Source organism: Musca domestica, unplaced genomic scaffold (genome assembly GCF_030504385.1).
Source record: "Musca domestica strain aabys unplaced genomic scaffold, Musca_domestica.polishedcontigs.V.1.1 15, whole genome shotgun sequence".
Taxonomy (NCBI): Eukaryota; Metazoa; Arthropoda; class Insecta; order Diptera; family Muscidae; genus Musca; species Musca domestica.
Window position 1 is genome coordinate 785,961 of NW_026712207.1, and position 25,985 is coordinate 811,945.

Here is a 25,985-nt window from a genome sequence, read left to right on the forward strand (position 1 = left end):
CAGCCTATGACAGAAAATTTTCTGTGCAGGTCCACGTCTTCGTATAGCCCCCATATAACGGTACCTCCCAATATTCGGTGATGATTTTAGCGTCATTATTCACCGGAATTGTTTCAAATTACGTATTTAGAGTTCGTAATGGGAACTACAGTCTGTGACAGAAAATTGTCTATGCAGGTCCAGGTATTCGTTTAAGCTCTTATATACAGTACCTCTCTATATTCGGTATTTTAAAGTGTTTAAGTATAATACCCAGCGAAATTGTTTGAGATGTCGTATTTGAAGTTCGTAATGTAATGTATGCTAAAGCCTGTGATAGAAAATTGTCTATGCAGGTCCAGATCTTCACACAGTTCCGATATAACGGAACCTCCCTGTATACGACATTCGAATTTGAATATGGTAATGGCTTATGACAAACAATGCCTATGTATGTTGGAGTCCACGTCGTATAGACCCCAATATAACGAATATTTTTAAGGATTTTATTTTTTGAAAAATTCCAAATTCGTTTCAAATGGTGGAGGGCCGGGCCGAACTTTCTGCATTTAACTTGATTATTATTTTTATTATTTTTTTTTATTATTTTATTATTCGACAAAATATTGCGATTTTTTTTTAATTCTTCCGATCAATTTTAATATTTTTTTTAATTTTTTTCAACTAATTATAACGGATTTTTTTTTCGAAATATATTTTGAGATAATCTCTTCAATTTTTTTAATTTCCAGTTGGCATGTTCTTTTTCTTCATGTGTATGACAGTTTTTCTAAATTTCCTGAGCATAGCTCGGGGTTGGCCTGAACTAATTATGCACTGGACACGAATTGATTTGATATTCCTGAAGCCTCCCTATCAGCCGCCTAAATGGTCCCTGCTGAAACAGTTGCGAATCCTAACGGTAGTTTTTTGGTCCTTGGCCTTTTGTGAGTGGAAAGATTACTATTCTGTCATAAACGAATAATAAACAAACTTTTCCCTTGCTTTTAGTGGAAAATGGCATGTACTTTGCCTCCCACTACTATAACTTCCTGATGGAACGCCTAGTCTGCCATCCGGAGGATACCCGCCACTCTTACAAGGAATATTTAGAAACGGCCCTGATGAGTGATGTCTTCACCTATTTCGACTATCACATTATGGTGGTGATTTTGACGTTTGTATGTTGACTTCCAGATTACTAATCCTTGCGAATGTCCTTAAAAATTTGTGGTACAAAAAGTGATTTTTTTTCCAAAAAAAAAAAAAAAAAAAAAACATAATTTTAGTATCACGAATTGTGGGATATGGGAATTACTCCCTCATTTTAGAGTAATTTTTTTTTTAATTTTCTAACATCCTCCACTTCTCAACTCTTTTCTCTACAGTTTTTCAATACCGCTTTTACGGTCACCTGGAATTTTATGGATTTCTTCATTATGGCTGTTAGTTTGGGCATTGCAACACGCTTCCAACAGTTTGCCGAGCGCATAGAGCTTTTGGAAGGAAATGTAAGCTGAATTTATCTTTGGATTTGAACTTGGACTTTGAAAGCTCTTCAAACATTATTTTATCCGTAGAAGATCTTTAAAAGCTCTTCTACCTAAAAAGGAGTTTTTGAAGATCCATAGAAGAGCTTTAAAGGCTCTTATATTTATAGGAGAGCTCTTAAAGGTATTATGTCCATACTAAAGCTTTTAAAGCTCTCCTATAAATAGAAGAGCTTTTAAGGCTCTTCTGTCCATAGAAGAGCTTTAAAAGGTATTCTAGGCATAGACGAACTTTAAAAGGTCTCCTAGGCATAGACGAGCTATAAAAGGTCTTCTATCCAAAGAAGAGCTTTGAAAGGTCTTCTATCCATAGAAGAGCTTTGAAAGGTCTTCTATCCACAGAAGAGCTTTAAAATCTCTTCTATCCATGGAAGAGCTCTAAAATTCCTTCTATCCATAGAAGAGCTTCAGAAGGTCTTCTAGCCATAGAAGAGCTTCAGAAGGTCTTCTAGCCATAGAAGAGCTTCAGAAGGTCTTCTAGCCATAGAAGAGCTTTAAAAGATCGTCTATCCATAGAAGAGCTTCAGAAGGTCTTCTATCCATAGAAGAGCTTTAAAAGGTCTTCTAGGCATAGAAGAGCTTCAGAAGGTTTTCGGTCCATAGAAGAGCTTTAAAATGTCTTCTAGGCATAGAAGAGCTTCAGAAGGTTTTCGGTCCATAGAAGAGCTTTAACATGTCTTCTATCCATGGAAGAGCTCTAAAAGGCCTTCTATCCATAGAAGAGCTTTAAAAGCTCTTCTATCTACAGACGAACAATTGACGATCTTCCACCTATAGGACATTTTTAATTATATTACTTCCTTCCAGTACGTCCCCGATGCCCTGTGGAATCAAATTCGCCAGCATCACATCCTCTTGTGTGAATTCATGGAAAAGGTGAATGAGCATCTCTCGGCCATCGTACTCCTATCATCAATCAACAATATGTATTTCATTTGTAATCAACTGCTGAATATATTTACGTAAGCATTTTCCCCCACCCCATTTCAAAATTTCAAACATCATCCAATAAATAACTCCCCCTCTCTCTTGCAGAAAACTACGCTATCCCATTAGTACTGTGTACTTTTGGATGTCTTTGGCATTTTTGCTTGGTCGAACTTGTGGTGTTTTTATGTTTGCCTCGCGAATACGAGATGCCTCTCTGTTGCCCTTGAAGACCCTGTATCTGGTGCCGAGTGGCTGTTGGACTGAGGAGGTACAACGGTTTTTGGCACAAATTTTAGATGAACCGCTGGGATTGACGGGCAAATACTTCTATACAGTTACGCGGCAGGGGTTCTTTGGGGTGAGTTTCGGAGGTTATATCATACAATTTCAATATATAATATTGGTTTATGGTATTTCAGATGATGTCCACCATTGTTACCTATGAGTTTATGCTCCTGCAGTTGGATGCCAAAAGTCGGGAGGGAGATCTGCCAGATTTGTGTACTTAAATCCTTTTATTTGAAATATTATTTTTGTAAATATATATATTTTTTTTTTATCAAATTTATAAAAATTTTTTCGTCTAAGAGAGACGAGTTATGACTCGTCTACAAGAGACGAAATAAGACTCGAAACGAGGCTTCAACTCGTCTAAAATAAGGACGACGATTCAACTCGTCTAAAATAAAGCCGAGGCTTCCAATCGCCTAAAATAATTACGAATCTTCAACTCGCCTAAGATAAATGCGAGTCTTCAACTCGTCTAAAATAAAGACGAGTCTTCAACTCATCTAAAATATAGACAAGTCTAAAAATGCGTATTAAAAAGAGACGAGTTTTTAACTCGTCTAAAATAGAAACAAGTTTTCAACTCATCTCGAGCAAAGACGAGTTTTCAACTCGTCTAACATACAGACAAGTCCTCAACTCGTGTAAAATGAGGTGAGGCTTCGAAAACCTAGTCTATAGCAAAGACAACCTCTATAGAGCTCGTCTATAGCAAAGACAACCTCTATAGAGCTCGTCTATAGCAAAGACAACCTCTATGGAGCTCGTCTATAGCAAAGACAACCTCTATAGAGCTCGTCTATAGCAAAGACAACCTCTATAGAGCTCGTCTATAGCAAAGACAACCTCTATAGAGCTCGTCTATAGCAAAGACAACCTCTATAGAGCTCGTCTATAGCAAAGACAACCTCTATAGAGCTCGTCTATAGCAAAGACAACCTCTATAGAGCTCATCTATAGCAAAGACGACCTCTATAGAGCTAATCTATAGCAAAGACGACCTCTATAGAGCTCGTCTATAGCAAAGACAACCTCTATAGAGCTCGTCTATAGCAAAGACAACCTCTATAGAGCTCGTCTATAGCAAAGACAACCTCTATAGAGCTCGTCTATAGCAAAGACGACCTCTAGAGACCCCCTCCAGAGCTGGTCTATAGAGACCCCCTCCAGAGCTGGTCTATAGAGACCCCCTCCAGAGCTGGTCTATAGAGACCACCTCCAGAGCTGGTCTATAGAGACCACCTCCAGAGCTGGTCTATAGAGACCACCTCCAGAGCTGGTCTATAGAGACCACCTCCAAAGCTGGTCTATGAAGAGACCACCTCCAGAGCTGGTCTATGAAGAGACCACCTCCAGAGCTGGTCTATGAAGAGACCACCTCCAGAGCTGGTCTATGAAGAGACCACCTTCAGAGCTGGTCTATGAAGAGACCACCTCCAGAGCTGGTCTATGAAGAGACCAACTCCAGAGGTGGTCTATGGAGAGACCACCTCCAGAGCTGGTCTATGAAGAGACTGGTCTATAAAGAGACCACCTCCAGAGCTGGTCTATGAAGAGACCACCTCCAGAGATGGTCTATGAAGAGACCAACTCCAGAGGTGGTCTATGAAGAGACCAACTCCAGAGCTGGTCTATGAAGAGACCACCTCCAGAGCTGGTCTATGAAGAGACCACCTCCAGAGCTGGTCTATGAAGAGACCACCTCCAGAGCTGGTCTATGAAGAGACCAACTCCAGAGGTGGTCTATGAAGAGACCAACTCCAGAGCTGGTCTATGAAGAGAATATCTCCAGAGCTGGTCTATGTAGAGACCACCTCCAGAGCTGGTCTATGAAGAGACCACCTCCAGAGCTGGTCTATGAAGAGACCATCTCCAGCTGTTCTATAGAGAGACCATTTCCAGCTGTTCTATAGAGAGATCATTTCCAGCTGGTCTAAAGAGAGACCATATCCAGCTCGCTCATATTTCCCTCTTTAATAAAAGTCCCTCGTTTCATAGTTTGTTTTTTTTAATCATTTTCTCTCGACAACTTTTTTCCTCTCCAACTTTCACTTTGAAGTTCAATGTCATTGTCCTTCAATGACAATGGGTTCCACATAAAATCCACATCCCACAGAATATTCGAATCAAAATAAAAACCCCAACCAAAACAAATGCGAATAAAAATGACGAAAGGGAATATAACAAAAATAACAACTTCCACCCTCCCACAAAAAAGCACGTGGCTTGTCGAAATTAAAAACAAACAATGGATGAAAAAAGATAACGGAAAATCCACCCCCAAAAAACGTGGCGCGGGTTTAGCCGGGTCAACAAACGGCCAGTGCATTGTTTACAACAAACAACATTTTCACTTTCTAGGTGTAGAAGAAGAAAACGAAATGATAGATCGGTTGCCAGGGCAACCCTAAGGGTAGTGGACTGTCAGCTTAAAATTTTTTCCTTACATTTTAGGTGAGAAAAAAAACGTCATTTGATTGAATCACAGCTCCAGGAAAAAGGACATTTTTAAGGAAAATGTTTAAGCCGAGGCTAAAATCATAAGTTTTATTGGTTAAAGTTTAAAAAATCTCCTTCCAATTCTTTGAGGAAATACTGGAATTTCCATTAAAATGGAACTCCCCGAAGTTGTGTCGGTAAAAAAGTTCAAAGAGTTATCCAGTCAACAAAAGGATGAAGTCTACGAAACCATTTTGAATTTGTCCAGAGTCGTTGAAGAGCTACCCAAGAAATCCTTACGCAAAACCTTAGATCTAACTCTGGCCATTCTGCAGTACAAGGGCCAGCAGGTCAGGGAACTTGAGGCGGAGTTGGATGAAAAGGATCGTGGGAGTTTGGGTGAGTCCTTGTTTTCGGAGATGAATTTAAGGCTGTAGGTAGATCGTAATTTTAAATCGCTTACCCTCTTTTCAGAGTCCCACAATGACCGCTTGGTAGATGAAAATGAAAAACTGAAACGCATGATTAGCGATTTGGAGGATGAGCGTTTGGAATATAAAAGGAAAATTAAAAAGGTATGATAAAATGAGAAGGATGGGCAAGATATCATCGGTGGGTATATTATATCACTTTTGACGTCTTCTAGGACCAATAGTAGAATTGTATGACAAATAATTTTGTATCCCCGATCCCATTTTATTTGAGTTTTGAACCATTTTTCGCAAAAAGGACCGAAAACGACCCCTTGGTGGCTTCGCTTGAGGTTTAAAATGGTTGACCAAAAAAAACTTAACTTTTGTTATTAGTAATACTGCCGAAGACACTATATTCCAAAAATCCATGGCTTCCAAGGCATCTTAGTGCGAAAAGTTGAAAGAGAGGGGAACTTTCCTCCCCCCCCCCCCTTTTGGGTTACATTGCGTAAACTCTTGTCTTGTCTTTAATTTTCTCTACTGTCCTAATCTACTGAGGTTTTGTTGTAATTTTTGGAAAATTTAAAATTTTTTCTCACAGTGTTATTATTAGTCTTCTATGGTCAGGAGACCCTATATGAGTCTTCTGAGACTAGAATGTGGCTCAGAGGTCTACAATATGTCGGAGTTATGATTATTGGTTATTTAAATTTTTTTGATATTTTCAGCTCACCGAGGAAATGTTTTCCATGCAAAAGAGACTCCAGGAAGCAGCTGCCAATGCTGAGGGTAGTGACAAAGATTCTTCCGATCCCTTATCCGAACTGGATAAACAGGAGACTCTGCTGCGCAACATTAATACGAAAAACAAACACATCAAAAGGTTACTACGAGAAATAGAGGTAAGGGATCCAAAAATACTTCCAAAAAATGTTTTCTTAATTTTTATACCCTCCACCATAGTATGTCATTCCGTTTGTAACACCTCGAAATCACCATAAAATTCTATGTCGATTTAGTGATGTCCGTCCGTCTGTCCGTTGGCGCGTCTGTGGAAATCACTCTAGCTTCCGAACGATATGAAGTGGGTTGATAAAATTTTTCTCAAATGTATATTATGTCTGCAGGACTTTTGGTATTGAAAATGGGCCATGTGGGTCCACGTCTTCGTATAGCCCCCATATAACGGTACCTCCTGGTATTCGGTATTTCGATAATTTTAGCGATATTATTCACCGGAATTGTTTCAAATTTGGTATTTGAAGTTCGTAATGGATACTACAGCCTATGACAGAGAGTTGTCCCTGTAGGTCCACGTCTTCGTATAGCCCCCATATAATGGTACCTCCCGGTATTCGATATTTTGATGATTTTAGCGACATTATTCACCGGAATTGTTTTAAATTTGGGTTTTGGAGTTCCTAATGGATACTCCAGCCTATGACAGAAAATTGTCTGTGTAGGTCTACGCCTTCGTATAGTCTCCATATAATGGTACCTCCCGATATTCGGTATTATGGTGATTTTAGCGACATTATTCACCGGAATTGTTTTAAATTTGGTATTTGAAGTTCGCAATGGATACTACAGCCTATGACAGAAAATTGTCTGTGCAAGTCCACGCTTTCGTATAGCCCCCATATAATGGTACCTCCCAGTATTCGGTATTTTGATGATTTAAGCGACATTATTCACCGGAATTGTTTCAAATTTGAAGTTCGTAATGGATACTCCAGCCTATGACAGAAAATTGTCCTTGCAGGTCCACATTTTGGTATAGGCCCCATATAACGGCACCTCCCGATATTCGGTATTTTGATGATTTTGGCGACATTAACTTATTTCAAAAGTTGCCTTTGCAGGTCCACGTCTTCGTAAAGACCCTAATATAACGGGTAAATTCGATATTTTTAAGATTTGAACAGAATTTTTATTTATTTTTTTTAATTATTTAATATTTTTTATAATTTATATATTTATTTATTTTATTTATTTATTTTTTTTTTTATTTATTTTTTTTTTTTTTTTGAAAATAGTTTCAAATGGTGGAGGTTATTCAAAGTTCGGCCCAGCCGAACCTAAAGTTTTTCCCAATATTTTTCTTCAAAATTTCTATAAATTTTTAATTTTGTTTTTTTTTTTAATCCGAAGTCCCTTCAAAATCAAAATATCGAACAATCCAAAACGATATTGACGCTGGAGAAAGATTTCCAACACAGCAAGGAGTCGATAATGAAACTCAAGGCGGACATAACTTTGCTGCAAAGTGAGAACTCCGCACACAAGGAGAATATTGAGGAATTGAATATTGAAATAAAAAAGCTCGAGGGGCAGGTCACCTATTTGGAAGATGAAAGGGATAAAAGTGAGGCAGAAGTTAAGGAATTTATTGACAAATTGGAAAAGAAGGCCATGGCTTGGAAGAAGATAATCGATGAAAAGGATAAACAGCTACGGAAGCTGAAAGAGCGCAGTGAGCGTTCCGAAGACCTGGAGAGTGCCAAGAGCAGCAGTGAGGATCATAAGGAGAGCGTGAACTCAAATGAGCAGGAAGAGAAAAGCAGATTGCTGCATGTGAGCGGGAAAATAAAAACTCTCTCTATCTCTTTTAAAATTTAATTTCCCTCTTTTTGTTGCTCTCTCTTGTCGTTCTCTTTCTCTCTTTCAGTCTTTGGAATGCCGCGACAAACTCATTGAACAGCTGGAATTGAAAATTAAAACAATGGCCGAAGAAATGATTGCCTCTACAAAACTGATGAATAAAATCACTGCCGAGCGGGAGCACGAACGCAACCCGAACAATCCTCGATCGTGTTGTCGAACCATTGAAATGGCTTTGAAAACCAGTAACGATAAGGTACGAGAACTTACCGAAATGTTGGAGCGAGCTGAAGAAGAATGTTGCCTAAAGGCCAAGCAAGCCTTGGAGGCATGTAATGCTTTGAGAGCCTATCAAAAGGGTGAGGATGGTTTGCTGAATGCTTTGAGAAAATGTTCGTCTTTGGAAAATAAATTACAGTCCAGAGATAAACAAATTCGGGCTTTGGTCATGGAGCTGAACTCCCTACATGAAATTGCCCAAGAGAATTCGCTGCTGAGAAAACGTCTAAACATACCGGAGGATGTGGTTATTACCACGAAAAATCTCACCGCAAAAGAGAGAAACAAGGAGAAAATGATTGAAAAGCTCACGCTGAAATTGAGAGCTTCGGAGGAGATGCGATTGCAGCTGAAAATGGAGAAATGTGATTTGAGGTGAGGAGCTGAGAATTTTTTTGAAGAATATTTTTTTCAGGTACCAAAAGGACAAAGAATATGTTTAAAGGACCAAAATATTAATAAACGTAAATTTTTTAAAGAATATTTTTCAAAGACCTCCAGACCAATAAACGTGGATTTTTTAAAGAATATTTTTCAAAGACCTCCAGACCAATAAACGTGGATTTTTTAAAGAATATTTTTCAAAGACCTCCAGACCAATAAACGTGGATTTTTTAAAGAATATTTTTCAAAGACCTCCAGACCAATAAACGTGGATTTTTTAAAGAATATTTTTCAAAGACCTCCAGACCAATAAACGTAAATTTTTTAAAGAATATTTTTCAAAGACCTCCAGACCAATAAACGTGGATTTTTTAAAGAATATTTTTCAAAGACCTCCAGACCAATAAACGTGGATTTTTTAAAGAACATTTTCAAAGACCTCCAGACCAATAAACGTGGATTTTTTAAAGAATATTTTTCAAAGACCTCCAGACCAATAAACGTGGATTTTTTAAAGAATATTTTTCAAAGACCTCCAGACCAATAAACGTGGATTTTTTAAAGAACATTTTTCAAAGACCTCCAGACCAATAAACGTGGATTTTTTAAAGAATATTTTTCAAAGACCTCCAGACCAATAAACGTGGATTTTTTAAAGAATATTTTTCAAAGACCTCCAGACCAATAAACGTGGATTTTTTAAAGAATATTTTTCAAAGACCTCCAGACCAATAAACGTGGATTTTTTAAAGAATATTTTCAAAGACCTCCAGACCAATAAACGTGGATTTTTTAAAGAATATTTTTCAAAGACCTCCAGACCAATAAACGTGGATTTTTTAAAGAATATTTTTCAAAGACCTCCAGACCAATAAACGTGGATTTTTTAAAGAATATTTTTCAAAGACCTCCAGACCAATAAACGTGGATTTTTAAAGAATATTTTTCAAAGACCTCCAGACCAATAAACGTGGATTTTTTAAAGAATATTTTTCAAAGACCTCCAGACCAATAAACGTGGATTTTTTAAAGAATATTTTTCAAAGACCTCCAGACCAATAAACGTGGATTTTTTAAAGAATATTTTTCAAAGACCTCCAGACCAATAAACGTGGATTTTTTAAAGAATATTTTTCAAAGACCTCCAGACCAATAAACGTGGATTTTTTAAAGAATATTTTTCAAAGACCTCCAGACCAATAAACGTGGATTTTTTAAAGAATATTTTTCAAAGACCTCCAGACCAATAAACGTGGATTTTTTAAAGAATATTTTCAAAGACCTCCAGACCAATAAACGTGGATTTTTTAAAGAATATTTTTCAAAGACCTCCAGACCAATAAACGTGGATTTTTTAAAGAATATTTTTCAAAGACCTCCAGACCAATAAACGTGGATTTTTTAAAGAATATTTTTCAAAGACCTCCAGACCAATAAACGTGGATTTTTTAAAGAATATTTTTCAAAGACCTCCAGACCAATAAACGTGGATTTTTTAAGAATATTTTTCAAAGACCTCCAGACCAATAAACGTGGATTTTTTAAAGAATATTTTTCAAAGACCTCCAGACCAATAAACGTGGATTTTTTAAAGAATATTTTTCAAAGACCTCCAGACCAATAAACGTGGATTTTTTAAAGAATATTTTTCAAAGACCTCCAGACCAATAAACGTGGATTTTTTTAAAGAATATTTTTCAAAGACCTCCAGACCAATAAACGTGGATTTTTTAAAGAATATTTTTCAAAGACCTCCAGACCAATAAACGTGGATTTTTTAAAGAATATTTTCAAAGACCTCCAGACCAATAAACGTGGATTTTTAAAGAATATTTTTCAAAGACCTCCAGACCAATAAACGTGGATTTTTTAAAGAATATTTTTCAAAGACCTCCAGACCAATAAACGTGGATTTTTTAAAGAATATTTTTCAAAGACCTCCAGACCAATAACGTGGATTTTTTAAAGAATATTTTTCAAAGACCTCCAGACCAATAAACGTGGATTTTTTAAAGAATATTTTTCAAAGACCTCCAGACCAATAAACGTGGATTTTTTAAAGAATATTTTTCAAAGACCTCCAGACCAATAACGTGGATTTTTTAAAGAATATTTTTCAAAGACCTCCAGACCAATAAACGTGGATTTTTTAAAGAATATTTTTCAAAGACCTCCAGACCAATAAACGTGGATTTTTTAAAGAATATTTTTCAAAGACCTCCAGACCAATAACGTGGATTTTTTAAAGAATATTTTTCAAAGACCTCCAGACCAATAAACGTGGATTTTTTAAAGAATATTTTTCAAAGACCTCCAGACCAATAAACGTGGATTTTTTAAAGAATATTTTTCAAAGACCTCCAGACCAATAAACGTGGATTTTTTAAAGAATATTTTTCAAAGACCTCCAGACCAATAAACGTGGATTTTTTAAAGAATATTTTTCAAAGACCTCCAGACCAATAAACGTGGATTTTTAAAGAATATTTTTCAAAGACCTCCAGACCAATAAACGTGGATTTTTTAAAGAATATTTTTCAAAGACCTCCAGACCAATAAACGTGGATTTTTTAAAGAATATTTTTCAAAGACCTCCAGACCAATAAACGTGGATTTTTTTAAAGAATATTTTTCAAAGACCTCCAGACCAATAAACGTGGATTTTTTAAAGAATATTTTTCAAAGACCTCCAGACCAATAAACGTGGATTTTTTAAAGAATATTTTTCAAAGACCTCCAGACCAATAAACGTGGATTTTTTAAAGAATATTTTTCAAAGACCTCCAGACCAATAAACGTGGATTTTTTAAAGAATATTTTTCAAAGACCTCCAGACCAATAAACGTGGATTTTTTAAAGAATATTTTTTCAAAGACCTCCAGACCAATAAACGTGGATTTTTTAAAGAATATTTTTCAAAGACCTCCAGACCAATAAACGTGGATTTTTTAAAGAATATTTTTCAAAGACCTCCAGACCAATAAACGTGGATTTTTTAAAGAATATTTTTCAAAGACCTCCAGACCAATAAACGTGGATTTTTTAAAGAATATTTTTCAAAGACCTCCAGACCAATAAACGTGGATTTTTTAAAGAATATTTTTCAAAGACCTCCAGACCAATAAACGTGGATTTTTTAAAGAATATTTTTCAAAGACCTCCAGACCAATAAACGTGGATTTTTTAAAGAATATTTTTCAAAGACCTCCAGACCAATAAACGTGGATTTTTTAAAGAATATTTTTCAAAGACCTCCAGACCAATAAACGTGGATTTTTTAAAGAATATTTTTCAAAGACCTCCAGACCAATAAACGTGGATTTTTTAAAGAATATTTTTCAAAGACCTCCAGACCAATAAACGTGGATTTTTTAAAGAATATTTTTCAAAGACCTCCAGACCAATAAACGTGGATTTTTTAAAGAATATTTTCAAAGACCTCCAGACCAATAAACGTGGATTTTTTAAAGAATATTTTTCAAAGACCTCCAGACCAATAAACGTGGATTTTTTAAAGAATATTTTTCAAAGACCTCCAGACCAATAAACGTGGATTTTTTAAAGAATATTTTTCAAAGACCTCCAGACCAATAAACGTGGATTTTTTAAAGAATATTTTTCAAAGACCTCCAGACCAATAAACGTGGATTTTTTAAAGAATATTTTTCAAAGACCTCCAGACCAATAAACGTGGATTTTTTAAAGAATATTTTTCAAAGACCTCCAGACCAATAAACGTGGATTTTTAAAGAATATTTTTCAAAGACCTCCAGACCAATAAACGTGGATTTTTTAAAGAATATTTTTCAAAGACCTCCAGACCAATAAACGTGGATTTTTTAAAGAATATTTTTCAAAGACCTCCAGACCAATAAACGTGGATTTTTTAAAGAATATTTTTACAAGGACCCAAGGACCAATAAACGTGGATTTTTAAAGAATATTTTTCAAGGACCAAAGGACCAATAAACCTGGATTTTTTAAAGAATATTTTTTCAAGGACCAAAAGAAAAATAAACCTGGATTTTTTAAAGAATATTTTTACAAGGACCAATAAACATGGATTTTTAAAGGAACATTTTTACAAGGACCCAAGGACCAATAAACGTGGATTTTTTTAAAGAATATTTTTACAAGGACCCAAGGACCAATAAACGTGGATTTTTTAAAGAATATTTTTACAAGGACCCAAGGACCAATAAACGTGGATTTTTTTAAAGAATATTTTTACAAGGACCCAAGGACAATAAACGTGGATTTTTTTAAAGAATATTTTTACAAGGACCCAAGGACCAATAAACGTGGATTTTTTAAAGAATATTTTTACAAGGACCCAAGGACCAATAAACGTGGATTTTTTTAAAGAATATTTTTACAAGGACCCAAGGACCAATAAACGTGGATTTTTTTAAAGAATATTTTTACAAGGACCCAAGGACCAATAAACTTGGGTTTAAAAAGAATATTCCACTAACCCTTATTTTTTCTTTTTATTTCAGAAAAGAACTACTCGAACTTCAACGCCAGCTGAATATCAGCCCCGAAGCTCGCACCCTTTCCGAAAATCCCACCCTGACTACCACGGAGCCTAAGATTCTTGAGAAGCCAGAAGAAGTCTCAAATATTGGCCTACCCAAATTCCCCAAAGTTACACCAAAGCGAAAAAATAGTTCCACCTCTCGAGAAATCGGAGAGGTGGAAGATTCCTCGAATTCCGCCGAGGCATCCCTTATGGTCACGGTGTGCTCTCAATGTAATGGAAATATGAGAATTGAGTTACAAGATCAAAATACTAGGGAAACGGACGTCAAATATCAGGAGGCTTTGGAGGAAAATGAGATACTGAGGCAGGGAATGCTGGAGATTCTGGAGAAATTAAGGGAATATGATGGTGAGTTGGAAAATTGGTTGGGGAGGGGAAAAATTTGATTAATTGAGATTTTCATTTCAGATTGTTCGGATAACATAACCATTAGCGAGGTGCTGCTGGAGCGTTTGATCAGGGCCTTGAGAATTGAAAATTCTCCCCTTAATTCCCCCAAACATTTGCGGGATGAGGTGAGATTACTGAGGGAGAGGGAAAAGGCCCTGGAGGAGAGACTAATACAGCATATTCAACAACAGAACCAGGTGGAGGAAGGAGGTAAAGAAGAGATCTCGCCGGATGAAAATCCTATTCCCGAAGATCTCAATTCCATGGAAAGTTTACGGGAGGAGGGCGAAATAAAACCTCTGCAGGAATCTTCATCCATAAATTTGCCTCAATACTTGGATAGCTCCACCAGACCCACAACACCCAATAAAAGTATAAATATACCCAATATACAAACACCCAGAGAACCCCTTTGCACCGAGGCCCAAAGGGACCGCGAATTGCAGTTGGAGGAAATGAAAATCTATAAAAAATATTACGAAGAGCTCCAACTCCACATGAATGCCAGCGATGTGGAGCTGATGCAATCGTGTGGTCAACTTACCGAGAAAATCGTCCACTTGGAAAAGGATTTGAGCAGGGAAACAAAAAGTTTCGCCTATATGCGTCAAGATTTCGATACAACTCTGGAAAATTTGAAAAATCTTGAACTCCAGGTCATTGAAAAAGAAGCCAACTACAAATTGGAAATATCCTCCTCGAAAGCCGCCATTGAAAAATTGGAACAAGATTTGGTGTATTACAAAGCGAATTACATTTACACCCACGACGATTACAATGAATTACAAAAATCTCTACAACAAAGTCAGCTGCTCTTGGCCCAACTGACCAAAGAGGTTTTGTCGGGCCGATATGGCAACGATTTGAAAATACCCGATATGTGTATGGATTATGGTATCATACAGGACGATCTGCAATTATCCTTTGTCACACAACAAGAATTTGAAGACCAACAACAAAAGCTAAAGGAATTTGAGGCCCAGCGTTTGGAATGGCAGAGGAAAAATTCCCAATTGGAATCTCTGCTGGAAATTGCCCAGGATCAAATTGGCTCCCAGCAAAAGCTGCTCAATGACATTACCGACAATCACATTAGCCTGAGGCATCTGGTGGCCGATTTACAAAGCTCTACGGAGGATAAGCTACTGATGGCCAAGATTCAAAGGGATCTGGAGGCAGGTGAGACAAGACTCCCAAAAGAAAAATCTTTCAAAAAATGAAATTTACTCTGTTTTTGTTTCAGCCAAAACCGAAATCAGCAACTTGAAATATGAGCGTGATGCCCTGAAACTTCAAGCCGACTCCCTGCAGCAGGATCTCATTAGTCGTGACAATTTCAACAGGGAACTAGAGAAGAACTTCCAAACCGAACGCCAAAATAGCAACATTAAAATCAAGTCAGTATCTCCCCTCCCCCCTCATCTACTTCTCATATATCGAAATATTTATTATCCTTTCCACCGTTTCAGATTCCTGCAAAAATCCCTGAATTGTCTTCGTGAAAAATATGCCAAATTTACACCGCTTGTCTTCCTCACCAATTTTGTGTTTGCTTATCATAAATTTCTGCAACGAAATTCCCCCCGAAATTCTCCCCACAAAGCAAAGGATAACAAGGAAGACATTCAAAAAACCATTGAAGTGGTAATGGGGGAACTTTTTAGGGAGAAAATCGAACAAATGGAGGGAAATCAGCAGTTGATTAAGGTAAGAAGGCCTTAAACCTCGAAAATTGAAAAATATTCCTTTAAAAATCCACGTTTCTTGGTCTTTTGGTCCTTGAAAAAATATTCCTTTAAAAATCCACGTTTCTTGGTCTTTTGGTCCTTGAAAAAATATTCCTTTAAAAATCCACGTTTCTTGGTCTTTTGGTCCTTGAAAAAATATTCCTTTAAAAATCCACGTTTCTTGGTCTTTTGGTCCTTGAAAAAATATTCCTTTAAAAATCCACATTTATGGGTCTTTTGGTCCTTGAAAAAATATTCCTTTAAAAATCCACGCTTCTTGGTCTTTTGGTCCTTGAAAAAATATTCCTTTAAAAATCCACGTTTATTGGTCTTTTGGTCCTTGAAAAAATATTCCTTTAAAAATCCACGTTTCTTGGTCTTTTGGTCCTTGAAAAAATATTCCTTTAAAAATCCACGTTTATTGGTCTTTTGGTCCTTGAAAAAATATTCCTTTAAAAATCCACGTTTCTTGGTCTTTTGGTCCTTGAAAAAATATTCCTTTAAAAATCCACGTTTCTTGGTCTTTTGGTCCTTGAAAAAATATTCCTTTAAAAATCCACGTTTCTTGGTCTTTTGGTCCTTGAAAAATATTCCTTTAAAAATCCACGTTTCTTGGTCTTTTGGTCCTTGAAAAAATATTCCTTTAAAAATCCACGTTTCTTGGTCTTTTGGTCCTTGAAAAAATATTCCTTTAAAAATCCACGTTTCTTGGTCTTTTGGTCCTTGAAAAAATATTCCTTTAAAAATCCACGTTTCTTGGTCTTTTGGTCCTTGAAAAAATATTCCTTTAAAAATCCACGTTTCTTGGTCTTTTGGTCCTTGAAAAAATATTCCTTTAAAAATCCACGTTTCTTGGTCTTTTGGTCCTTGAAAAAATATTCCTTTAAAAATCCACGTTTCTTGGTCTTTTGGTCCTTGAAAAATATTCCTTTAAAAATCCACGTTTCTTGGTCTTTTGGTCCTTGAAAAAATATTCCTTTAAAAATCCACGTTTCTTGGTCTTTTGGTCCTTGAAAAAATATTCCTTTAAAAATCCACGTTTCTTGGTCTTTTGGTCCTTGAAAAAATATTCCTTTAAAAATCCACGTTTCTTGGTCTTTTGGTCCTTGAAAAAATATTCCTTTAAAAATCCACGTTTCTTGGTCTTTTGGTCCTTGAAAAAATATTCCTTTAAAAATCCACGTTTCTTGGTCTTTTGGTCCTTGAAAAAATATTCCTTTAAAAATCCACGTTTATTGGTCTTTTGGTCCTTGAAAAAATATTCCTTTAAAAATCCACGTTTCTTGGTCTTTTGGTCCTTTAAAAATCCACGTTTCTTGGTCTTTTGGTCCTTGAAAAAATATTCCTTTAAAAATCCACGTTTCTTGGTCTTTTGGTCCTTGAAAAAATATTCCTTTAAAAATCCACGTTTCTTTGTCTTTTGGTCCTTGAAAAAATATTCCTTGAAAAATCCACGTTTCTTAGTCTTTTGGTTCTTGAAAAAATATTCCTTTAAAAATCCACGTTTCTTGGTCTTTTGGTCCTTGAAAAATATTCTTTCAAAAATCCACGTTTATGGGTCTTTTGGTCCTTGAAAAAATATTCCTTTAAAAATCCACGTTTCTTGGTCTTTTGGCCCTTGAAAAATATTCTTTTAAAAATCCACGTTTATTTGCTCGGCTTTCCTTTAAAAATATAGGTTTATTGGTCTATTATTCCTTGAAAAATATTCCTTTAAAAAATCCTCATTTATTGGTCTAAGTCCTTTAATAAATATTTTCCTTATCCTTTTTCCTTCATTTCAAGCTTGTCAAAAGTGAAACCCAATGCCGACTCTATGAGGATCAAATAAAACAACTGGAAAAGAAATGTGTGGATTTGGAAAGGGATCTCAACGAAATGAAGATCAAAATGGCCACGGAGTCGGAACACTGGCATACAATACAGGCATTGTTTGGCAAGGATACTGCGAATGAGGAGGAAAAGGAAACTGAAAAAGCCAATGGAAATCCGGTGGAAGAAAAAGTCTCAACCATGGAAATTGGTTGTAATACAGAACCTGCGATAACCTCTCCACCAGTGCCCGCTGAACGAAAACTTTCGGCCAACAATAAGTCACGAAAGACCTCTATTGAAATGGTCGATAAAAATCTATCACCCATACAAACACCCACCAAGAAAGGTAGGAGCGAAATGGGAACACAAACTGAAAACACGGAAAAGAATGTTGAGCCGAAACTTTCAGAGAGTCCTGTTAAAGAGGTGGAGGAGAAATCAAAGAGTCCTGAAAAGGAAGCCAATGCAGATGCTCATGCCAAGGAGGTAATAACTACTTGTGAAGTGGAAATTCAAACTTGTACGATGCCCACAGTCTCGAAAATTGTGCAAACCCTGGAAATAGAAGAAGAACAGAAGGAAATTAAGGAGACTTCCAATGGAACACAGCTAGAGGATGCCTTGAAGAAGTTAAAGAATACAGAAGAAAGGTAAATATATTCAATATTTTATCAAAAAAATATTGAAATTAAATAAGATTAAATCCTTTTACAGCCTCTCGAATGCCCAAAAACAAGTAACGGATTTGGAACAGCAATTGAAGTCCCTAAAGGAGTCTCAGGAATCACAAACATCAACAGCCACTGCTGAACAAGGCATGCCTAGCTTGCAATCGGATGTCATTGAGGTAAATCATTTTCAAATATCAATATTTCCAAACCTGTCATAATATTCCCTCAAATTATTTTATTTCATTTTATTTTAGAAAACCATATTATCCTTCCACACTCTATTGAGTGAAAAGGACAAATCAATTGGAAAATATCAAGACATCCTACAAACTGAACGGGAGCAGGCCCACCTCAACCTTAGCAAACTAAATTCTGAAATCGATGGCCTCAAGAACACCATAACCAATTTAAATTTCAACATCAAAACCAAAGATATTGAAATTTTGGAATTAAAAACCCAATTGGAAAGTCAAACGGTTCGCCGTAATTCCAATGAGAAACTGGATTTGGCAAGGAATGCCGCCGGACCCGAAGAAAATGCCGATAATAGTTTGCATGAAATGACAGATGAAAAGATTGAAGAGTTATTCGAAGAAAACCTAAGTCCAGCTGGCCAGACATCACCGATCAAATTGCCTTCTCTACAACAGTCTTCGGTACAGGAGAAACATGAGCTGGAGGGCGTCAAGGATATTCCTGAAAATTATTCCAAACAGTTAAGAGAGCTAAAAGAAAAGGCCAGCTATTGGGAGAGCACCCTTAAGGTGAAGGAGGAGGAGATTGCAATATTGCGAGAAAAGTGAGTAATGCGGAAAAACGTCCTAAAAACGTCCTATTAAAAACAAATCTCTATTGTCAATACAGGAAAATGTATTGAAAAGTAGTAGGTTTCTATTTAGGACTTTCGAATGAAAATAATCTCGACTACAAAGCCTCTGTTCTATTATCATTAAAAATACTATTGTGAATGTTCCGTCTACACGGACGAACTGTCCGATTGACTACTCCAAGAAAGAACAGTTGGAACAACAATTTGAAAATAAGCTAAATAGTTGTTACACCATTCTGTCTAAGGCTGTAGTATTCATTACGAACTTCATATACCAAATTTGAAACGATTCCGGTGAATATTGTCAATAAAATCATCAAAATACCGAATATCGGGAGGTACCGTTATATGGGGACTATACGAAGACGTGAACCTGCACAGACAATTTTCTGTCATAGGCTGTAGTATCCATTAAGAACTACAAATACGAAATTTGAAACTATTCCGGAGAATGATGTCGCTAAAATCTTCAAACTACCGAATATAGGGAGATACCGTTATATGGAGGCTATACGAAAACGTGGACCGACATGGCTCATGAATTCGTTCGAAAGATACCGTGATTACACCAGACGGACAGACAGGCGGAAATCTATAGATCGTCTTAGAATTTTACGCTGATCCAGAATATATATTCATTGTAGGGTCTATTATGAATATTTCGAAGAGTTACAAACGGAATGACAAAGCTAATATACCCTCCATAGAATGGTGGAGTGTATAAAAACCCGCAAACTATTGTCAATAAGGTCCCTTTCAGAAGTTTTTTGACTAGGTCTTCCATAGAAGGATCTCGATTTAGTTACCCAAGAGAGACCTATTGAGGTCTTCATTAGAAGAAAAGTAGGGGTACCGGGGTCTTCTATTAAAAGACCGCCACTGTTGTGGATTTCCTCCTAGAAATACGAAAGTTCTATTTCAAAAAGCAAAAGCGAATCTAACTTGGCCATCAATAGGAAGATAATTTCGATAGAGGTTTCCAAGAACCCCCCTTAGAGAAATCTGCAATTGAAAAAGGAGCTTTAATGAGGTCTTCTAACAAAAAGGAATTTAACTAGGTCACCAAACTCCAATAACTCCCTTTAGAGAAATCTGCAATGGAAAGATGAGCTGTGATGAGGTCTTATATTAAAAAGTAATCTAACTAGGTCATCAATCTCCGAGAATCCCATTTAGAGAAATCTGCAATGGAAAGAGGAGGTCTTCTATCAAAAAGGAGGGGGGCTGTATTGAGGTCTCCTATCAAAAAGTTGACCTCTGTGGTTTTATGTGGAACGAAAAAAACTGTCTCTATAAAGGTCTAACAATAAGATCATCAAAATGAAGAAAATCTCGGTAAAGGTCTACCCCCTTTAGAGAAATCTGCTATGAAATGGGGAGCTGTATTGTGGTCTCCTATCAAAAAGTGGACCTCTGTGGTTTTATGTGGAACGAAAATAAAGTTCTCTATAAAGGTCTAACAATAAGATCATCAATAGGAAGAAAATCTCGGTAGAGTTCCCCAAGAATCCCTTTTAGAGAAATCTGCTATGAAATGGGGAGCTGTTTTGGAGTCTCCTATCAAAAAGTGAACCTCTGTGGTTTTATGTGGAACGAAAAAAAGTTCTCTAAAAAAGGTCTAACAATAAGATGTTCCATAGGAAAAACATCTCTATTGACGTCTGGGGTAAGATAAACGCCTCCAATAAAGTCATCTATGTTGAACATGGTATTCTGTAGAAATAAATCCCCTGCAGAGGGTCTCTAAGACCTCTATTCAGGACTTCTTTTCTGTAAAATTGACGCTTTGTGGCTCCCATAAATCTTGAAAGTTTTTTTTCCCAAAAATTCCACGTTTTGTAGTTCTATAGGTCTTGAAAATTGTTTTTCAACATCCATGTTTTGTGGATTAGTGGTCCTTGAAGGTCTTCCTCCCTTGAGGTCTTCCATAAAAGACCTCCCTTGAGATCTTCCATAAAATACCTCCCTTGAGATCTTCCATAAAAGACATCCCTTGAGGTTTTCTATGAAAGGCCACCCTTCTTCAAACCCCTAGTTTTGTGGCTTGGATTGCCCTTGAAAATAAATCCATGTTCTGTGGTCTAGTAGTCCTTGATAAATATTCTTAAAAAAATCCAGGTTTTGTGGCTCCAGTGCTCCTTGAAAAAAAAATTTTTTAGGAATCCACGTTTTGTATCTCCAGCGTTTTTTTAACTCCAAGGGTCCTTAAACGACATCCTTTAAATACTCCACGCTTATTGGTCCATGGGCCATCTAGGAAATGCTCTTCAAAACACCACACGTTGATTGGTCTGCAGGTCTCTAAAAAAATACTGTTTAAAATCGATGTTGATTGGAGGGCAAGTTCTCAAAACTTACTTTTTAAAATTCTACGTTGATTGATTTAGAGGCAACGTTGAGTGGCCCCTAAGTCTTCTTTTTATGAAGCCACGTTGATTAACTTCTAAGTCTTCGAAAAATACTTTTTAAAAAGCAGTGTTGATTAGTCCATAGGTCCTCAAACAAATACTCATTTCAAATCCACGTTGATTGGTCTTCAGGCACTTGATAAAATGTTTTTTCTTGGAAGAACCGGAGGTCTTCTCATAGAGTAGCCGAAGATATTCTAATAGAAGAGCCGAAGGTCTTCTCATAGAAGAGCCAAAGGACTTCTCATAGAAGAGGTCTTCTGTTTAAAGATCCTCCCATAGAAAGATGATCTCTGTTGAGTTTCCTTAGAGAGCCTTTATTGAGATCTTCGTCGGAAAGATGGCCCTTGAAAATAAATCCACGTTCTTTGGTTTTGAGGCCCTTGATTTATCAATTCTTAAAAAAAATCCAGGTTTCGTGGGTCCAATGATCCTTCAAAAATATTTTTTAGATATTAACGTTTTTTTTTAGATTCCAGCGTTTTTTAATTCTAAAAGCCCTTAAACATAAACGATAACCTTTAAATACTCCACGCTGATTAGTCTATGGGCGATCGAGAAAATACTCTTCAAAACTCCATGAAAAAATTCCTTTTGAAGTCCCTGTTGATTGGAAGAGGGTAGGTTCTCGAAAATTTACATTTTAAATTTCTACGTTGATTGATGCAGTGGCAAAGTTGAGTGGCCCCTAAGTCTTCGAAAAAATCTTTTTATGAAGGCTCGTTGATTGACCTCTAAGTCTTCGAAAAAATACTTCTTAAAAATCAGTGTTGATTAGTCTATAGGTCCTCAAACAAATACTCGTTCCAAATCCACATTGATTGGGGTTCCCGCGCTTGATAAATTTTTTTTTAAACACCAGGTTCAAGATATTCTCATAGAAGAGCTGAAGATCTTTCTCTAAGAAGAGCCGAAGGTCTTCTCATAGAGGAGCCCAAGGTCTTCCTATAGAAGGGGTCTTCTGTTTAAAGATCCTGCATAGATCCTTAAAAATCCTTCTTTGAAATCCGCTTTGATTTGTCCATAGGTGCAGAAACACTCGTTAAAGCTCCATTGGTCTATAGGACCCTGAAAGAACACAGTTAAAAAATCCGCTATGATTGGTGTCAAAGTCCTCGAAAACTTACTTTTAAAAACTCCGCGTTGCTTGGTCCATAGCTCCTTAATCAAATGGAAGAACTACTGTTTAAAAATCTATGTTGACTGGTCCATTGGTTCTCGAAATCTGACATATTAAAACTCCACGTTGATAGATCTATAGGGCCGCAAAACAAATACTCCTTAAAACTCTTCTTTGATTGGTTGATAGGTCCTCGAAAAACACATTTAAAAAATCCACGTTGATTGGGTTCTCGAAGATATACCCTTTAAAATCCGCGTTTTGTGGCTCAAATGGTCTTCGTAAAAAAATATTTTTAAAAAATCCATGCCTTGGGATACTAATGGGCCAATTTGTGGCTCTATTAGCTTCTGAAAAAAATATAATTCAAATCTCAACTCATTTTAAAGTCCTCCATGGAAAATCTCCATTTAGCTTGTCCATGAAACCAAAAACTTACATTTCCAACGAACTCATGTTAATGTTTTGTTTTTTTTTTTTTTTCCAGAATCCGACTCTTAGATGAACGCGACAAAGCCACATCCAATAGCAATCCGGAAATAGATCAACTAAGATCCCTTCTCGAAGAAAAAGATCGCCACATCAATGAGCTAATGGACACCTTGAATAACTTCCATGTAAGATCTCCATTTTTAATTTTCTTTTCAACTTAAATCCACATTTAAATCTCTTTACAGGACGATCAGCAGCGTTACATCAATGAATCGTCCAACTATTCCGCCGATCAAATTGCCAAGCTGGCCAGTGATTTGACACGCACCGAGGCCACCAATAAAATCTATCAAACCCAGGTGGAGGCTATGCGCAAACAATTGGCCAATTTGGCTCAACGTGAAAAACAGGCACGCGAATTAAATCAATCGCTACGCCAGCAGCTAATCAAACGTCCCGTGGTTTCGATTAAAACCGAGCTGAATGCTCGTGTAAAAAATGAAAATCTACAAAAGCGTCTGCAGCAATTGGAAATTGATCTGGAGGAGGCAAGGGCCGAGATCCAAAGGCAAAGGGTCATCATTGAGAGTAAGAGAGCCCGCAGTGCCAATGAGGTAGGACTGTGGGAGAAACAGAAACGTTGGCAACAGAGTGCTGAGAAATTCAAGGCTAAGCTGGAGGAGACGGAAGTGATGTTGGAAAAGACAAGGAGTCTCCTACAATCCGCCCGCACCACCATCAATCGTCTGGAGAAGGACAAACAAATATTGGAGGCGAAACTGGGTCGTTTTGCCCAGCAAAATGTTCAAAATTCTATGAAATGTTGTCGCACACCCTCCTGTCCCAATTTGCATCATCATGGTTCGCCGGGGCATACGAATGGTGGAGGGGGTGGGGCAAAATATACTCCCTCCGAAAGTCCTGAAACCTATACGGGAGCCAGTAGCGAATGCAGTTCTCCCGGTCGTTGTTCGTCCATACAACAACCGACCTGTGGAAAATCTCATTTCGCCGCCTCGGCCGCTGTCCAAGATGCCCATGATGAAATTATACAGGCCTTAAAGACACGCATTGAAATGCAGCAGCGCAAAATCTTGGCCTTAGAGTTGGAGGGTAAAGGTAGCAATGCCTTGACGACGGAAATGGAAAAAGTGCAAGAGAAGCTATCGGCAATTGAGGCACAAAATATACGCCTGGAGGCGAAAAATTTGCAGTTGCAATTGGATAATGATCTGCTGAGGCAGGGTGATGGCACCGAACGTCTGCAAAAGAGAATTAAACATTTGGAGGAGTAAGTTAGAATTTTGGATTTAAAATTTGTTTTCCCAGAAGAAGAACACATCAAAACAGGACTGTTTGTGTGGAGGATTTCTGATCCTAGAAGATCTCTTGAGGTCTTCTATAAAAAAAACCCCACTTGAGGTCTTCTATAAAATACCTCCCTTGAGGTCTTCCATAAAATACCTCCCTTGAGGTTTTCAATAAAATACCTCCCTTGAGGTCTTCTACAAAAGACCTCTCTTGAGCTCTTCTACAAAAGACCTCTCTTGAGCTCTTCTACAAAAGACCTCTCTGAGCTCTTCTATAAAAGACCTCTCTTGAGGTCTTCTATAAAAGACCTCTCTTGAGGTCTTCTATAAAAGACCTCTCTTGAGGTCTTCTATAAAAGACCTCTCTTAAGGTCTTCTATAAAAGACCTCTCTTAAGGTCTTCTATAAAAGACCTCTCTTGAGGTCTTCTATAAAAGACCTCTCTTGAGGTCTTCTATAAAAGACCTCTTGAGGTCTTCTATAAAAAGACCTCTTGAGGTCTTCTGTAAAAAGACCTCTTGAGGTCTTCTGTAAAAAGACCTCTTGAGGTCTTCTGTAAAAAGACCTCTTGAGGTCTTCTATGAAAGACCTCCCTTGAGGTCTTCTATAAAAAGACCTCTTGAGGTCTTCTGTAAAAAGACCTCTTGAGGTCTTCTGTAAAAAGACCTCTTGAGGTCTTCTGTAAAAAGACCTCTTGAGGTCTTCTATGAAAGACCTCCCTTGAGGTCTTCTATAAAAGACCTCCCTTGAGGTCTTCTATAAAAGACCTCCCTTGAGGTCTTCTATGAAAGACCTCCCTTGAGGTCTTCTATGAAAGACCTCCCTTGAGGTCTTCTATAAAAGACCTCTCTTGAGCTCTTCTATAAAAGACGTCCCTTGAGGTCTTCTATAAAATACCTCTTTTGAGCTCTTCTATAAAATACCTCCATTGAGCACTTCTATAAAAGACCTCACTTGAGGTCTGCTATAAAAGACCTTCTTGAGGTCTTCTAAAAAAGACCTCTTGAGCTCTTCTATAAAAGACCTCTTGAGCTCTTCTATAAAAGAACTCTTGAGCTCTATAAAGACCTCTTAAGGACTTCTAATTAATTATTTATTTAAACTATTTTCATTTTCCTAGCTACATCATTGCCCTTAAAGAAGAAAGAGCTTCCTCCGAGGCACGACGAGAACTCTGCAAATGCTCGGGTCTCAAGGTCAACATACAATCTGGCCAATCGGCCGAGCACACAATTATCTCTTTGCGAAACATTGTGGAAAAACTAAAGGCTGAGAATAAATATCTGAAAGATGGAAGGAGATCATGTGAATCTAGGGTAAAATTAAAATTTACACCAAAAATAAAAAAATCCTCACCCCTTTTTTTCTCCCACTCAGGCTTCCATTGACACCCCGGCAGCTGATTCATCCCGTCTCCAGCAAATGTATAGTGAATCAATGGATAAAATTGCAGCTCTACAAATGGAATTGAAACAGCAACACAACAAATGCCCGCATTGTGAAAATAAAAACAAATCTTCTGACAATCCATCCTCCAGCACATTGATGATGTCATCGCTATCCCTACAAGATGAGCTGCGCTATGTTAAGGAGCAATTGATTAAAAAGACTCAGCTGCTGCAAAAGGCCAAGGTGCTGTTGACCCGGGCCGCAGCCAAGGAGAAAGTCCTTAAAGAACAGCTGGCCATGTGGAAACGTAAATGTTCGGAATTGCAAAATGTGCCAGTGATTGATGAAATAAGTGAATGATTTGCTTCATATTGAGTTTGTTTTTAATTTGGAATTTTTTCATATTTAATTTATGTTAATTTTTAAATGATTGTTATTATTAATTTGTTATTTTTTTTGCTAAATTAAAAAGATATTTATTTATTCAT

At 37.0% G+C, this 25,985-nt stretch overlaps 2 protein-coding genes across 2 annotated transcripts; both read left to right on the forward strand.

The window, feature by feature from the left end:
- The first annotated feature begins 737 nt into the window (after positions 1–737).
- LOC101890628 (gustatory receptor for sugar taste 61a) lies at positions 738–3,017 on the forward strand. Its single transcript, XM_059119842.1, has 6 exons — positions 738–926; positions 991–1,160; positions 1,368–1,490; positions 2,337–2,491; positions 2,565–2,817; positions 2,879–3,017. The coding sequence occupies exons 1-6, from the start codon at positions 752–754 to the stop codon at positions 2,966–2,968; spliced, it is 966 nt and encodes a 321-aa protein (XP_058975825.1). The 5' UTR covers positions 738–751; the 3' UTR covers positions 2,969–3,017.
- A 2,169-nt stretch (positions 3,018–5,186) lies between these two features.
- LOC101890802 (centrosomal protein cep290) lies at positions 5,187–25,877 on the forward strand. Its single transcript, XM_059119446.1, has 16 exons — positions 5,187–5,585; positions 5,661–5,761; positions 6,328–6,501; positions 7,751–8,173; positions 8,268–8,854; positions 13,363–13,754; positions 13,815–14,975; positions 15,040–15,193; positions 15,266–15,503; positions 17,309–17,988; positions 18,053–18,185; positions 18,264–18,808; positions 22,854–22,983; positions 23,044–24,089; positions 25,229–25,424; positions 25,486–25,877. Exons 1-16 carry the CDS (start codon positions 5,360–5,362, stop codon positions 25,855–25,857), a joined length of 6,558 nt encoding a protein of 2,185 aa, XP_058975429.1. The 5' UTR covers positions 5,187–5,359; the 3' UTR covers positions 25,858–25,877.
- Positions 25,878–25,985: the final 108 nt, after the last annotated feature.